The sequence below is a fragment of the Cebidichthys violaceus genome, unplaced genomic scaffold, assembly GCF_023349555.1.
Source record: "Cebidichthys violaceus isolate CVI_PGR_0920_01 unplaced genomic scaffold, fCebVio1.0.p SCAF_23, whole genome shotgun sequence".
In the NCBI taxonomy this organism is placed as follows: Eukaryota; Metazoa; Chordata; class Actinopteri; order Perciformes; family Stichaeidae; genus Cebidichthys; species Cebidichthys violaceus.
The window spans coordinates 4,698,708-4,716,253 of record NW_027176406.1 but is presented as its reverse complement, the minus strand read 5'-3'; the positions used below and the strand labels follow the sequence as shown (position 1 = coordinate 4,716,253).

At 41.0% G+C, this 17,546-nt stretch overlaps 1 protein-coding gene across 2 annotated transcripts in view; it reads left to right on the top strand.

Annotated features, from left to right (window-relative positions):
• spop (speckle type BTB/POZ protein) overlaps positions 1-9,981 on the top strand; it is a 78,436-nt gene extending 68,455 nt beyond the window's left edge. For both annotated transcript variants that reach the window (XM_068718906.1, XM_068718905.1), the window contains exons 8-11: positions 722-777; positions 3,027-3,149; positions 4,440-4,582; positions 8,625-9,981. In XM_068718906.1, coding sequence (XP_068575007.1) covers positions 722-777; positions 3,027-3,149; positions 4,440-4,582; positions 8,625-8,769 — 467 coding nt within the window. In that variant the 3' untranslated portion in view covers positions 8,770-9,981. The remainder of the gene's footprint in view (positions 1-721; positions 778-3,026; positions 3,150-4,439; positions 4,583-8,624) is intronic.
• The last annotated feature ends 7,565 nt before the right edge of the window (positions 9,982-17,546 follow it).

The following is a 17,546-nucleotide window of genomic DNA, read 5'->3' as shown; positions in this document are numbered from 1 at the left end:
TAAAAATACTATTTGCATTGCAAACACTTTACCTGTTTTCTTTTTCTTTGAGGGACTTTGGCAGCAGCTCTTTTGCATTTTGTCTCCACTTTACTCTCTTCATTTTCTGTAAATGGAGGCAAAGTGTGAACTCTCCTTGCCTCAAGAGGATTGTAGACTGTGGTGAACAGTGTCCTCTTACAACAACAGACAGAACATATTTTGGATTTGCAGGGACACAAAAGCTGGGTGAAAATCAACTGAAACATATCTACTCCTTTTAAAAAAAATGTTTTATTATTTTCCAGCAAAATAAGCCTCAGCACTCACCATAGAATAGTCTATGGTGAGTGGCAGCAGGCGACCATGTTATCAAAACAGGAAGCCAGAACTTAATTAAACCATAATGCATCAAACAAGCTCCAGTCAAGTCAGCCTATCAGCATTAAAGTGGCTAAACACAACTCATAGGTCGTCATGAGTCTGTCAGTAGGACGGGGCTGCAGTCGACTTTTTCCACATGATGCTTCTCCTGCTGTCACTGCTGTCAATCATCGTCCTCGCTCTCCTCTGGCCCTGTGGCAGGCTGTTAACGCATATCAGAAACCTCACCATGCATCAACATTACACACAATAACAAACCTCTCTCTCTCTCTCTCTCTCTCTCTCTCTCTCTCTCTCTCTCTCTCTCTCTCTCTCTCTCTCTCTCGTTGTCTGTCTTTTGTTTCCCTGTCTGTCTCAGCTCGCTCGCCGGTGTTCAGTGCCATGTTTGAGCACGAGATGGAAGAGAGTAAGAAGGTGAGTCGAGCACTTGACTCCCTCGTTGCCGCTCCCTCAGTGGCGAGCCGGATGTCTAAATTCCAATCTCTCTCTCTCTGTTACATCAGGAAGTGTTCACCTCTCAAAACATCTCGGTGTGTCTGCACGTGTTCCTTCATATCTTGTTGACTGCGTCTCTATTATCTGGTGTTTTTAAAGTCACTATGTGTTGTGTGTGTGTATGTAATTGTAGCGCCTTTGAATTGGTTCTTAAGGGCAGTCTGTGTTGCTTTCATCATCTCAAGGATCTCCAGGATGGAATTGTGGCAGTGAGAGGATATTGGTAGTCTGTCATGGTGTATTGTTTGTGGCTGATGTTGAACATTTGCAGATTCAACACTTAAGCTGCCCCTGGATATCTGAGGCTGATACCGATATCAATATTCAAGAGTTCAAAAATCTACCAATATACTGTACAATATTTGTTTTGGAATGTAAGGACTTTTTTTTTTATAGCTTAAATCTACAAGCAACCACAAGGTATTTTGTGTCCATGCAGTGGTTGATTTTCACTTTATGTTGTACTCATACAGAACAACATGCAACACATTTCATCCAATGTGTGTGCTTTACTTAACACAATTGAGGTAATTGTTATTTTTATGGTGTGTTCAACGTGCAACAAACACCTTTTTTAAATGCCTTGTTTTTGCCCTCAGTAACATGTTCATCTATAAATATTCTGATTTCAAGTTGTTGAATATTGTAACCTCAATGTCAAGTGCTGCAACATTAAGATGTTTTCTTAATAACTAATGAAGCTTTCTGAAACCTGCACTGTATATATATATATCTTTGCATTTTTTATGTTCCTTTTTGTGTTTGTATTTGTGCATGTTTCCCTGTGTGTGTGTGTGTGTGTGTGTGTGTGTGTGTGTGTGTGTGTGTGTGTGTGTGTGTGTGTGTGTGTGTGCTACAGTTGGTTGTGTTCCTCTGGTCGGAGTTGGTGAGATTGAACCTTGGTGATTTAGCCGTCATGTCAGCGGAATATTGATGCCTGTGCGGCTCGAATGGGGAAATTATAAAGCTTAGAGCCAGGAAATGCATCTTAATTGCTGTTTAAGTGGGCGTCTTCATCAGAAAGAGGGAGAGATGGTGGGCCATGTCCCCATACAATTCAGAGAAAACAGATAGATGGGTTAACACTCCTCTGCAGCACTCTATATAGGAGAGACAAATGAGCTCATAAAGAAACACTCTAATAGAGGACTGCTCTGTGCATAGAGGGGAGCTTCAGACACTGTAACTACAGGAGCGTCGTCTATTTATGAGCTACTGTTGAACTCTCGCCTTCGAAATACTGAAGGAAGCCCCTGCTGTTTTTTTCTCATGTGACTTCCAATGTGGTGCTGTTTTACCTTCTATATTTCATTAAGACTCCAACACGCTTCGCTGTCAAAAATTCTGCAGAGTGAAATTAGTCTAAGTTTTCATCTTCTGTATGTCAAACCTCCTCGTTAATCGCTTGATTGCCTGCAAAACAGTAGAAGTAAGAGAGGATTTTTGCTGCATGTGTGCGCTCACATGCCTTTTACGTACGCATGTGTGTTGTCTGTAAAAGGGCACTGTAGCACACTGCCGGCTGTAAGCTCAACCCGGCTGTTTTCTGACTCTCCCACCATCATTTGTCAGTGTGCTTATGTTGCTGTTGAGGGGTCGGAGTTGACACAAACACACTAAGTTGTTGGTACACTCGGCCTGACCCTGCTAAAACGCCGCTGGTCACCGTGGTGACGATAAAGCACCGTTATAATTGGTTTACTGCTTTGTTCTGTCTCTCAGCGAGGAGAGAAAGATTCAGGTTGCCGTCACTGGGCCAGCAAGTGATAAAGCCTACTTTGTTGGCTGCAGGCACAGTCGAGGAATGAATGTTCAGGATACATTTTTAGGAATCAGCTGAAAGGAATGAAATAAATGTACTAGAATGTATTTTTGTAGAAACTTGGTCAGGCTGTCCAGAAGTTTATTATCATTCTTTCTGATTTGGCACTTGGAACTTGTTTTGCATGACTGCCTGTCCCTGTGTGTGTGCTTAAACAAGGTGAGTGAGTTTAATTCAGGTACCTTTTGGGATATTCACATGAAATGATAGTAAAAAAAAAAAAAAACACTCTGCCGCTGCTCGTGGTTTTGAAGGATTGTCAAAGCATCTGTCTTTTTCTTCTCTTGCCTTTTATTCCACTAAACCCTGTGTGTATTCTCCTCTCCTGTTCTCGCCTCTCGTTCAGAACCGTGTGGAGATAAATGACGTGGAGCCAGATGTCTTCAAAGAGATGATGTGCTTCATCTACACAGGCAAGGCCCCCAACCTGGACAAGATGGCTGATGACCTGCTGGCTGCAGCTGACAAGGTACAGAGCGCACGTGTGTGTGTGTGTGTGTGTGTGTGTGTGTGTGTGTGTGTGTGTGTGTGTGTGTGTGTGTGTGTGTGTGTGTGTGTGTGTGTGTGTGTGTGCATGCACCTGTTACTATGTACACTTATACACAAGCCAGCATAAATAATAATGTCCCCTAAAATAACAACCAAGTGCTCTTCAAGCCCTGAACACACACACACACACACACACACACACACACACACACACACACACATTCAAACACTCTGTTGTCGGAATATCTAAATATGTGGGAGATGTACAGATGCACACACTTAAATTCTTCGTTGTTTGTTCCTGTTCTGACCATGCAGACCCAAGGCTTCCTCTCTATTCATCCGAAGCCACTAATGTCTTCCAGTTTTGCTCTCGCTGTTTTCCAGTTTTTTAAAAGCTTATTGCATTTGCTTTATTAATAGTATCAAGCTGCACATTGTGAAGCATGATTTATATGTTTCCCCCTTTTTTCGGCCCACAACAGGTCTGCTCCAATGTGTTCTGTCTAAAGCATCCAATTATACACTATGAAGTAAACTGTTATACCTGTGCATGGCTCTTGGTATGGCAATGCGGGTATATATGTCAGTGCACCACCATTCAACGAAAAACAATGAACTTGGAAAAATCTGTCAAATAATGTTCAGAGGTCTTTTTTTTTTTTAACCCAGCCACTGATTTGAATGTTTTCAGCTCATCTCAGGAGAGAAATATCGATATTTCTTCACCTCACTTCCAGCAAAATTGCAGTTCTTAATTAGTGTATTCTCTTTCACTAATATTTTGAGTTTGGTGGCAGAGAACCCTTTGTTTTGCTTACTAGTTGTGAGACGAGTCTTAAACATCCTTGCATAAGTTTAGTGGAAGTTCATTTAAATGAACTCCTTTACATCATTAGTGTTAATAAAAACCACGCTCAATATGAAATTCGCCTGTAGTCCCTGCTGAACCAGCATGACTCATTCTGAAGTGTGAATGAATATGAGAGAAGATTATTGTTCCCAGCAATTATATAATTAGTGGAAATAATTCTTTACCTCTCAAGTGATCCCCTTTCCTACCGCCACTCCCCCTCAGTCTCCAGAGCTGTCACTTTTCCTTCTCGTGGCTATATTTTTCTTTTATTCAATCTAAGTCTTGTTGGTGCCGCGGCCGAGTAATTCTGTACTTCCGTATCATTACACAGTGCGACAACAGTTGTTTGTGGCAGCGCTGTTTAAGTAATTTAGTTTACCTGCTGTTTCTCCTCGCTCTCCCTGTCACTGGCAGTATGCTCTGGAGAGGCTGAAGGTGATGTGTGAGGACGCTCTGTGCACGAGTCTGAGTGTGGAGAGCGCCGCAGAGATCCTCATCCTCGCCGACCTGCACTGCGCTGACCAGCTCAAGACGCAGGCCGTGGACTTCATCAACTAGTGAGTTACACACCTCCGCTGAGAACTACTTCCACACTCATACAAACACGCTTACACACACACACACTCACACACACACACTTATACACTTAGCTTTTCCTCAAAGGAAGTCATTAATTTTCCGTTGGAGCAATTTTTTTTCTCCCTAGGAAATTTAATTTAATCCCCAGATCGGACCATTCTGCTTCCGTATCATATTGAGCCATTTAGCAATAAAGCTCAGCTGCTGATGTTAATCATGTTGCAGGCAGCCTGTTTAGGTAAGATGGGGCCTATTAGCATCAATGACTGCTATTGATGTCAACGGAGAGGTGATTGACCCTGTGTTTGAATTGCCAGTTGAAACAAAAAGCATTCTCTCAGTCACCACAAACCGTCCCTCTGTTTTTCAGAGTTCTCTATCTCTGAGCCAGACACATTTTCTATCCCTTTGTTCATCCCTCTGTCCTCTATTTACAGCTTTACTCCATTTCTTGGCCTTGTTCCTGCATTTGCTCCTTCTCCCTCCCTCCTCCATTCACTCCCATCTTCCTTCCCTCTCCTCTCCCCATCTTGTTCTGTGCTTAAGAGCTCATGTATGCCTAAAGGTGTTCAGTAATGCAGATCTCTGCCCCTAATCCCAGTCATTAATTGTGGTTATGGGCGTTATGACAGTTTAATTTGCCACAGTGTTGTTGTGGTGGTGGGAAAATTGGCCACGGGGGACTCCTGGCCAGCAAAGCGATATCAACCCTCCTCCTGCGGACACAATGGACAGCAACGAAACAAAAATCAATTTAGAGGACGAATGTAGAAAACAGACGACACGAAGGAACCAATAATCCTCCCCCCAGCAGCACCTCAACCTCTTTCCAGACCAGTGTTCACAAGCAGCTTACAGTCATTTAGTCGAGACAATAGGAGTTGTCTTTATCCTACCTCTGTCCCATTTATTTACCCTCCTCGGGGATGTAGCAGAAAGTAAAGCCACCCAGACACTCTTTATCCACTTTGTTCAGAGATAAGAATTTACACACTTTTTGTTTAGCCCAACATGAATCTTAAGGTCAGAGTGAATTCATGGAATGAAAAGCAGTATGCAGTGCAAACATGACCTGAGTAATATGAAGGAAAGGGTTTTTAAGGCACACAAACAGTACTCATTTCCTGAAAGTATTGTTTGTTTTTTTTCCACTTTATTTTTTTCCTTTTCACCACAGACAGAACACATACATACAGAGAGAAAACAAAAACAAAAACACAATAAAAAATAAAAAGGATCTGGATTGCTCTGTCCCTTCAAAAGCATGAGAAATCCTGAGAAATATTCAGGTGTTCTGATCTTGTGTTATCGTTGACCTGTAAGCATCGTCCATTTCTCCCACTTCTCATGACATCGCTCCTCTTGAGCTCTTATTCTGTGAGTTAACAGTTCCATATCATACATTTCATTCACCCTTTCAACCATCCATCTTGTGATGGTGGTTCTTGTGCCATCTCTTCGTAATAGCCTTCTTACAAGCTGCTAACAAAATGTTCTGCAGATATCTGTCTTCTCTTAACACAATATCTGCTGTCATATTATATTACCAAAGTAAAGAAACATACATGACTTAGGTATAGTATATCATAGACCAGAATTTTGACGATAACCGTATGAACATTTCCCCTAAACTGTACAATTTCCGAACTTAGCCAAAATACATGGGAGTGGTCTACATTTACTGCCCCACATTTCCTCCAACATGGTTGAACAATAGACAGACATTTGTTTGTAATTTTGGGAGTAATAAAGAATCTGATTGCATTCTTCCAACAATGTTCTCTGCAAGTACGCGAGGATGTTGAAGACTGTTGTGTCCTCCCAAATATTCACTGAAAGTATTTTTTGTTGATAATAGCGATCCAGTATGATTACCACTGTCTGGAGGTCATAGTTTGGCCTCTTTTTAATTTACCTTCACATCACTGCTGCTCTCCCTCGCTCTGTCCCCTCCTGTCCTTCTCTGCAGACTTTCATTACTATCGCTCACCTCCCTGTTTATTTACTTATTTGTTGTCGCTGCCGCTGTCTTTACTCTCTCCCCTCTCGGTGCATCCCTCCTGCTTCCTCTCCTGCTGTGACTGCTCTCTTTGTGCCCTTCGCTGGCCTGTTGCCTCAGCCTCAGCTCACTGGCCATTACTGTAAGCAGGGGTTCACCTCCTCCATAGAGGCTTGGGTCAGAGGTTGGCTGGAGGTCTGGAGCTGCTGTGTGGACAGCATATGACCCCCCCCCCCACACACACACACACACACACACACACACAAACACACACACACCGAAATGCCAAGAGTAGCCATGCCAAGACACACACGCATGTGCACACACGCGCACGCACACATGCTGTTGTTTATAGACACACAACAAATCAAGAAAAATGTCATTAAAGGCCACACAGCGGTGTGCGTGATAGTGCAGCGGGTGTCAGGAGGTTGAAGACCGCCACGGGGTCCGCTGGTGGACACACATCTGTGGGCGACGATGACCACCAGTAAAACTCATCGGCAATTAATGACGTAAAGTTATTTTGGCTTTCTGGCTCCCATTTGTTAATTAATGCTTTAGCTTTAGCTTTTCAAAACCGTAGGGAATCCAAAGAGTTCAAAATGTCTTGAAAAGTACCAGTAACCAAAAAGAAAAATGATGAATTAGTTAATCATGTGTAGTTTTTCCTTGCTCATCAGCCCTGTGCTTTCTGTTCCTACCCCACCTCATTTACTATATATCAGTGTTTCCCAAACTTTTTTTCTGAGGACCGACTTTTTAAAAATGACAAACCATCGCGACCCAATTTTTAATAGGCATTATCAATAAATCGTGTAGAAGAGCAGATTTGGCATAAATGACTTTCCTGACTAATTTTACTGCCATTTCTGCATCATCTTATATTACCTTGAATAGGTTAACCAGCCATTTCTAAGAGATATACGTTTGATATTTCACAACTTAGTTTAATGCTTGTGTTATTGAAAACATGTACCAAATGAATGCATTCAGGCAGAGTTGGCAGGCTATCTCATTCTTTTTATGTTCTCTCAACAGTAAAACAAACAGAATGTATGTTAGCCTTTCATATTAGATTCAGTGTAAAAAGTAGGCTACAATTATCAGAACATACGAACATTCAGGCTCCCTCATGTGGTTAAAAGGTGTACTGCATATGTCCCGACCCAGTCTGAAGTTAACTTAACCAAGAGAACGAAACTAGTATCTATTTATATTTTGATTCTTATTTTTTTAACCGAAAAAGTATAAGCTGTTAAAAAAAATCCCTCTAGAAAATGAAGTGGGGAAGTAATATAAATTAGATTCAAATGGAAATAATAAAGTTCAAGTACCCCCAATCTGGCCACTCTAGTCAACATCTAATAAACTGAAATACCACAGTTTATGTAGGTACACATACTAAAAAAGAATTATAATAATAAAAAAAGAATATATTTTGCTGTTACTCTAAAACATGGTACACAACTTGGAGTCAGAGCTCCCCAACGGGTCACAAAATATATCTCCTACACAAAATTATTTTCCCTTTTTTCTCACCCATTTTTTCTTTTTAAATGGTGTGAAATCCTGTAGAGCTCTAACTCCTCTAGCCTCTAAAAAACAGTGTGTGAAGGGATCATAATTTCTTTGGTGTGTAATGTGTGAAGAGGGGTTGCATTGGTTAGAAAGGGTCGCAAAACAGGTTTACAACCAGTGCTGTGAAGAATGTGATATGATGTGACTCAACAGACTTTCTGCATATTTATGACCGTTGCCTTTTATTTGTGTGATGTTATTTCTCTGAAAATGACCTTCGGGGTTAAATATTTAAAAATATAAAGTAAATAACAGCTCTGCCAGCTGGTATGACAAATCATAAATGTCTCGGAGTTGCACTCCACACAGATGGACTCATACAATCCCGAGCTCTTCAGAAACTTGTTTATTTGTGCATTTGTTCTTTCAGTTTCTTTCCTTAAACATTTTCTGGACTTTCCTCTACTTTGTATCTCCTCTCTTTGCCCTCTTTCTCTCAGTCATGCAGCGGATGTGATGGAGACACCGAGCTGGAAGTCCATGGTGACCTCTCATCCACACCTGGTTGCAGAGGCCTACCACTCCCTGGCCTCGGCTCAGTGCCCCTTCCTCAGCCCCCCAATAAAACGTCTCAAACAGTCCTAGTGGTCAGAGAGACTCTTCCTGTCCTAACTGCTGCGTCTTCTTGTACCGGCAACCTCATTGCTCCTTCCTCCCAGCCCTGCTCTCTCTCTGACAGCACCCAGAGACGCCCAAGACTGAAACCCAGGACTTGGCTAGATATAGCTAGGAGGAGCTGCTCAGCTGGACCAAAGAATTACAGGCCACAGAGGAGGTACTACACATCACTGTAGGTGGGGATGAGGTGAATTCCTTAGGATCTAAACCTGGATATGTTTGGATTGTAATCTCAAATCCTGGCGTATTCTATAAATCCTTTGTCTGCGATATTGGAAAGCTATTCCCATAATCTGCGAGTCAGTCACGTAAAGAATTGATCTTCTGCCTGTGAAGGAAAAGTCAATGCTGAGTCCCTGTAAATACCATATTGTGGCATATTGTCTTGTGCAGTGTCTCGAGCCCAAATTGTGCTTGTAAAGTGAAGAGGATCAACCAACCACAAAGTGAAAGACAATTGTTCCCATTGTTGATGATTCAAACAGCGTTTGTACAAAGTATTGTTTTACAATTCATGGTTTGAATGAAAGAAAACAAAACTGAACATGTTTTATTAATGTTCGCTATTCCACCTGTGCCTCAAGCTGGGCAGACACTTTGTGGGCCGATCGCTCTCAGCTTATTATAGAAGCGGACTGAATTTCTGCTGGATCGGCTGTCATTTGACGTGCAGTTTGAGGGGGTCATTTATGCCAGATTAATTGCCCGAAAGATCAGCGATTGGTTTGATTTCTGGCATGTCAGAAAAATGTTGGTCGGCTGTCTTTCAGTTTGAGCCATCCCTTCTCCCACATGGCTGCTGTCAAAATATCCATTATGAACTGCACTGTGGCACTGTGTGTAATGTTCTTAGAGAAGTTACATGTTGTGGCTAAACCTGTAGTCTTGACTTTGCTGCAGAACACACGGATCATATTGTCTGCTTCTTCCAGTCATCTGTGACTCCATATCTTTATTTTTTTTCTCCCTCATTCATAGTAGAATTGCACAAACACTGCCTTTCTCTCTTTTTGAATGTTTGAATGAACTTTATTGGAATTGTTACCGGACAAAATCGTGCTCCATTCTTTAATTCAGTGTGAGCAGCCAGAGAGTGAACACAATGTAGAAGATGAAGTTTCTGCCCAGCTTTAAAAATGACATCAAATAAACAGAAAAACATTTTTTACTCACCTTTTACATCAGAATATTTGCTTTGACTGAACCTACAAAATACGGATGTTTCGAATTTTGTCCGACATGTCTTTTCCGTCCTTGATACCTTCATTTTTTCTCATTATGCAGTTTGGACACATCAACCAGTTATTGACTCATTAATGCACAGCCTCTTTAAACTTACCGCCTAATCAGTGTTTATGTGTGTGTGTGTGTGTGTGTGTGTGTGTGTGTGTGTGTGTGTGTGTGTGTGTGTGTGTGTGTGTGTGTGTGTGTGTGTGTGTGTGTGTGTGCGCGTGCGTGTGCGGGTAACACATTTCAGTTCCAAGCTTAATCCTGTCATGATCAAAGTTCAATCCCCGGTGCACATGCTGCTCACCTCGTGTGATCACAAGGGCTCACATCCAGCTGTTTTCGTGTGTCGACTCGGCTCTCACTCACGGTCACAGGCCTGTTTGACTTGGTCTCCGTGGCATTGCTTAGATAGCAGTTCATCAGAGAGAGCTGGATCTTTCTCTCGGACAGTATCTTAACAGGGATTTGATTTGTTGACCGATGTCGATGCCCAGTGGGCTTTAAAGAAGCTCAACCCTGAGCTCTGCAAATCGCTCCTCATCAAACAGTCCTTGCCAGCGATCTTTGGGGAGACCTTGCATTGGCTCATCAAACGGAGGGAAAGAGATCATTTGTTATACACACAGTAGACTGTAGCTTTATCTCAGACCACATATTAGTAGGATTCAATTACATCATATTTACAAAATATATATATATATATATATATATATATATATATATATATATATATATATATTTATATAAGTACAGATAGGAACTATATAGAAATTGTTTTAGTTTTTTTTATATCAGTAACAACTTTTTGATACAAGGGTTGTCTGGGATTTTGGATTTCAAAATAAAGGTTGCATTTGTACTTTCCTGGTCTTTAATGTTGCATTTTTAACTTTACAGTTAAGTAAACTGACACGAGTGCCTGAGCATATTTAAGTACTTCATTAAACCCATGTTCGATGGATGCCTCACATTACCAGTGATTTGCTTACTCAAAATGTCCTTTATGAAAACATCACCTCAAACTACACATACTCAGAGTCAGTTATACGACTCAGTTTCTCTCAAAGACTTTTTTTCTGCTTTTTTTTTACTTTATTCACACTTGTGTTGTTATGTACTGTGTATGTTTGTGTTTTATGAACTGTCAAGATGGACCAAAGACAATTATCTATCTTGATGAGCAATAAAGTTATCCCTAAAATGTTGTCATATTGTGTTGTTATATTGCGATAAGACAGAAATTCCAAATACAATATATTTAGCATATTCCTGGGTATTGATATATGTCACAATATGGCAAATATAGGCAAAAATACTAGATCATTTTCTTGGAATTATTAAATTGGACAACATACATATGCATATTGATATAGCTTTAGAATATAAAGAATAGAATAAGTGATAATATACAACAAGCCGGTCATCATTGTGAAATCAACCCAGACAGGTTCAAACGCATTGGGGTCCTGCAGCTTATTACATGGCTACTTACTAAAGAAATCAAATATTTGACCCTAAATATTGATTTCAATATTCATTTAGTGATTAAAAGTAATTTTAGTACTACTGCTTAAAAGAAAATAGGCGGAGATCAGAACTGCATCTATAGCCACGCTCTGTCATTCATAGCAGCAGTCTGCTATAAAGAAATAACAGACTGTAGAATGCTGTAATTGACCAAACTCTGCCATAAAGTCTACATATATATATATATATATATATATATATATATATATATATATATATATATATATATATATATATATATATATATATATATCAAATAAGCCTTCCAAACAATGTTATGGAGTTTGAGAATTTCTTTGTGAAGGTCAAGGTGTGTATCTGTGTCGGACAATTGGAATGTGTGAACATGGCAGACATATGGCGCTCTACGAGTGGACATTGTCAGCACAATGTGCGTTTTGGGGAATGTCCCTGCGATAGGAGAAGCCTTTGTTAACTGGAGTTGGTTCCGCCATTGCGACCTTCAGGGTATCAATTTTTTCTTCTTTTTCTCGAGCTTTGATAGTCAGCTTGTGTAGCAGCTTGCTGCCAACCTTCTGTGTCTTTGTAAAGACGTGTGTGTCTGTGTGTGTGTGTGTGTGTGTGTGTGTGTGTGTGTGTGTGTGTGTGTGTGTGTGTGTGTGTGTGTGTGTCTCCATTGGCCTTAGATGAGACCGTCAGGGGGAGATAGATGGAGCGATGCGTGTGGGGAGGCGTACTCTGTTGTTATGCATGCTGTATGTATCTGTCCCTCCCTCGCCTCCCCATCATTCACTCCTCCTTTTATGGGAGGAACGAGAGCGAGGCGTGGAAGGTCAGTGCTGTGAAAGCCTGTGACAAGCTCTGCGTCTGTGTCAGCCTGTCATCACAGCTCTGCCCGGCAGCAGCAGGACGAGAGGGAGGAAGGAAAGAGGAGGAGGAGGAGGAGGAGGAGGAGGAGGTCAGCAGTGAGGAGAAAGGAAACTGGAGAGTGTTGGGTGCGGGGTCAGTTTTTTGGTGTGGTTGAGTTCAGGGCCTTGAAATTTCAACATCAACTATTTGTACTGTATGTCGATGCCACCCAAGTGATACTAACTCAAGCTCCTCTATGAATATAAACATGGTAGTAATTTCCCTCTCTTATGTCCTCAGGGAACCAGGTGAAGGCAAAACCACATCTTAAACACCATGATCATTATCGTATTTCCAATGCACTATACCAGATATTTACTTTTGTCTTGACTCTTTTTATTTGATCTCCTTTTGTATCTTTGAGTATAAATCATTATAGACTTGATAAACATAAGCATGTTGTGTGCAGTTTACTGATGTTACAGAAATCAGCTTCCTCTTTACTGCTACTTCAGAAACAGAGTTTTTGGGTGTCGGTAATGTATAATTCTTTATAGATCATTAGTAAGACGTTAATAAGGACAACAAAAATATATTGGGTTGGTGTATATCAACCAGTGTAATTTGTTTTGTCTTTTTTACTAGCTCGTAAATTCTTCAAGAGAACATTAATGGACAATTTTCACTGGAAAGGGGCTAAAAGACATCTGGATCTATTAAACCTGCATTCATTCAATTTGTTTGGCCGAGTAGGGGCAGCACAACAAACTGTAAAGACAACATTGACATAGTATCACCTTTGAAGGTTGTTGTGGCAAACCTGTTAGCAAAGTCCTATATTCTCCTGTTAGTTTTGCTTTGGTCTCCAACTCCTGAGGGACAAATCAGGTCCTTTAGCTGCTAAATGCGTCACTATGTCCACCAGATAGTCACTAACTTTATCTGTCTGCTGATTGGTGCTGAGCAGGTAGTGTACAGTGGGTTTATCAGAGCGTCTTCACTGCTGTCTGTTGCTCTTTTTAAATGTCACAACAAAAAAGGATTTATTAATTGTAATTTTTTGATAATGGTTCATAATTGTATTAAAAGGAAAGATCAGTAATGAGACATTAATAAGGACAACTATTTCTGTTGTGAGACACCAATGCTTGTTTGTACACTTAAACAAAACATCATTTTTGTCCAATGGACAGTTTGACTTGATTTGAAGAGCTGCAAAATCTTCTGGACCAAAAATCTAGTTAATAAACTTACTCGTATTTATAAAGCCAGACTTGATAGATTACTGAACTGGGAGAAAATCTGAATAACTACTTCCTCATTTTTAATCAAGGAGTTATTAAAAGTAAGAAACCCATACTTTAAAAAAAAAGATGTATTAATGTTCTAATAAGACATCCACATAACTGATTTGCTAACATGAATACAGCCATTAGTTACGACCTATAAACCCTTAATAAACTATGCTTCATTAAAACAGCGGTGCCCAACCATGTGGAGCCACCGGCACTGACTCACGTCACATTAATGAGAGCGCATCATAACCTTTTGTGAGGAGATATTTGACCGTATATCCCCCATGATACCCCGGGTAATCCACTCAGATGGTATCATCTGTGACAGGCGAGTGGAGCTCAGGCCTTGGGGCAGAGAAATGGAAGGATGAAGTGACAGGGGTAATGGATGGATAGAGGGATGAAGAGTGATCGGGTGTCATACAGGTGGGATTGGGCCAGACATGGTGAATGAAGGAGCGATGGAGGATGGATGGCCGGAGCACCTCAGACATTGACAGCGTTGAGAGATTTGTCTTCTTTGTGCTCACTTTGTCTTGTTTCTCCTTCTCCTCTGTGTCCGAGTAAGTTAAATCTCATAAAACTATTTACCCCGACGATGCAGCAGCAGCAGCAGCTGAGGTTTTGCCATCATACTGTACCTGCCATACACACCATTTCAGGAGAATCCTCCATTCTGAGAGGGTTGTCTTAAGGATTAAAAGATGTGCACAAACAAACAAACTGCAATCCACAACAAACTGTTTGCTAATAACACCGGACATAGAAATTAGAGAACCAGACATGGGAGTTGAGTCATACTCGCAGACACACACTGACACAATTACGCATATATATATATATATATATATATATATATATATATATATATATATATATATATATATGAGCTGCTAATTGCTTTGTGTGCACCAATCCGTCCTGTGAATGTGCCGGTGCAATATTGCGGTGCTCTGGGTGTTTGCTCAGCTCATAACCGCAGACCAATGTGGCGGAGACAAGCTCATATATTAAGATAACCCCGAAACGGAATGGAATTGTATTTCCCCGGTGGTTCAAACGACTTCTGTGGTTGTAAACTGATAGTGGATGAGATTTGGCTTTAATGAAGCAAGACTTATTGTGCACAGTGCAACAGAGGAAGGTGCATGTGTTTCATTATTTGAGTGTGTGTCAGAATGTGCATGTGTTTGTGCCCGTGTCCATTTTTTTCCTTAACAAGGATCGCTGTTATCTATAACCGCATGTTTGCTCGTGCTCTCACGGCGGTTGTTATTGTATCGCTATTTTTCTTGCTCTGAGGTTGGAGTGTGTGTCTGAGGGCTGTGATTTATTCTTGCCTGAAATAATCAAGTGAAAGGTTTTTTTATTTTGTCCTCGTCCCTGGTGTAATTTTTCCTCAAGGTTGTGTGTGTCTGTGTGCATGCACAGGCTGTATGAGTGTCATCTTCATCTGTTTATTAGAATGTTCCCTACTGGCCTGCCTATAATGAGACCTGTGGAGCCAAGGAGTGATAGAGTTGAACTCATCAGGGCAAGACTCATCACAACAGAGGGAAAGAAAAAATGAGGGAGAGAGATGGAAGGGTAGCACCAAGGCCACAAAAACACTCAGCAATAAATGACATGTTTTATATTGTTGTCTATAGCTTCATTTGTTTATTGGGGTCTAACAGAAAGCATGCATTTCAAAAGGAAATAGCTAAAATCAGGCAGGTGATCAGGGTCACATTAAGTATCGTCTAAAAAAAAAACCACTTCCTGTGCTTAAGCAATGGCTGCAATTCCATCTGGAATTATTGCCTTACTTACAGAGTCGCAGGGGAAACATTTTACTACCCATCTCCCTCTGGAGTATTAATCCTGTCCAAATAGGGCTGAAGATATATAGTGGAAGGAGAGATGAATGAAAAATAAATGGGGGCCTGAGTCTATCCAAGCATGCATTAGGAGAGAGTAAGGGAGGTACAAGTAAAGTAGAGTAGAGCTTTAATGTCCCTGAGGTGCAGTTTGGTTTACGGACAGTAGTCAAATGAATAGTAAAATACAGTAATAGGCAAAACAGCACAGTAACAACAAACAAGACTAAGAGTCTAGAGAGCCATGCTAGTGGCTGTGTGAGGATGTACACAGCGGTGCTTTGAGCTAAATGCCAACTTCAGCATGTTAACTTGCAGATGTTTAATAGGTATAATATCCATCATGTCCACCGTCTTCGTAAGTGCAGCTGAGGCTGATAAGAAAGTCATTAGTTTTGCAGGTATTTGGTCATAAATCAAAGTATTGGACTACTACTAACATTTATTACTTACCTGCTGGTGGCGCTCGGTGAAAAGTCAGGAGATCCCCAAAGTCAGTGGGCTTCATCCTCTGGAGACCATGAATGTCTGCATTTAACAATCCAGCCAATAGTTGTATAGATATTTCAGCCTGGATCAAAGTGACAAATTAAGAACCAAAGTACAAACACACACACGTATGCCATTGTCTCATCTAAAGAATGTAAAGACAACAAATAAAGAAACCAGGGACAGCCCTGTCAAACAGTATACAGCTGGTAAAAGCCCAAAATATATTTCATTTATTGCAAATTTAAGTGATGGAATAAAATCTGTTTGCCAGTAGATCACAACACTAACTCACACATCATGTCTTTGGATATTAGCTAAATCTTCTGAGGTTAATGCAGTCCGATCGAACACCACCAACAACAACATTAACTATTGTATCGACTCAATATTACCAGAGTTGAATCAACCCCTCTCTGACAAAGTGCAAACAAAAAATTTCAATAAGGATTTTTTGCAGGACAGCTGAATTGGATTATATTGTAAAATTGTACCTAATAAACTGGAATGTAAATCAGCTGTATAGCCAATTGACAGAGCCTTTGTCATGATTAATGTTTGAAGATTCAGAAGCTGAAATTGCTGCTTACAAAATATGACAAAAAGGATATCTGAAGAGTTAAAACAACAGAGTACAAGTGAAAAGGCCGTACAAACCTAATAAATGAGATACTCCGAGGCAGGCTGAGGTCTGGATGAGGAGAGATACACTGAAGGACATCACAGGAGGAGAGGAAACAAGGGTTGTCTCCTGTGCACTGTGGTCCATTTGTTACCTGCGCATTGGTAAATGAAAGCCCTCTCTTAGCCTCGTTAAGCATGATGCACTGCCTCGGCCATCGGCACGGCGCTGATTAAAATTCGCCCTCCGGAGTTTGTGGGAGCAGCTAGCTGAGGCTGCACTCCTGTACTCCCAAAGCAAATGGGCCGAAAGGTCACGGCTCGGCGACCCTCACAGCCATGTCTTATTTATTTAGCCTTTTACCTCATCTGCCTCGGGGACAGAGGAGGAGAGGAGATCTTCATTCATGCTCATGCTCATACACCAGTGGCAGTATACTGCACCGTCCAGTATGGACTGTTAATGCTTCTAAATGATTAGTGCTGTACTGGTTGTCTATTTTAAGGCCTTAAACTGATTCCAGTGTTGTAGTTTGATCCAATTCCTCAGATGTAAACATGAATGTTAGCTAGATTTAGTGGAGTGTCTAAGTGCGTTTTAGTACAATTGTAGAGTTTTTTCCCCGACCTGAGGCCAGTGCATTTGGTGAGTTTGAAAGCTGTTATCAAACCTGAGTGCAGTCAAGAAAATCCATCAGATCCACAACAGAAAAATTGGGGTTGTCGTTAAGGGAACTCAAGTCTGGTCTCACGGATCCACAAATGTGTCCACACCAAAGCCGTCGGCATGGCTCAAAGGATGAGAATGTCACTCTGTCTGTTGGTTGGACGTCCATCACTTTGATACAGAAATATCTCAACAACTATCAGATGGATTGCCAAGGAATTTGGTACAAATTTGGAATATTTTCAT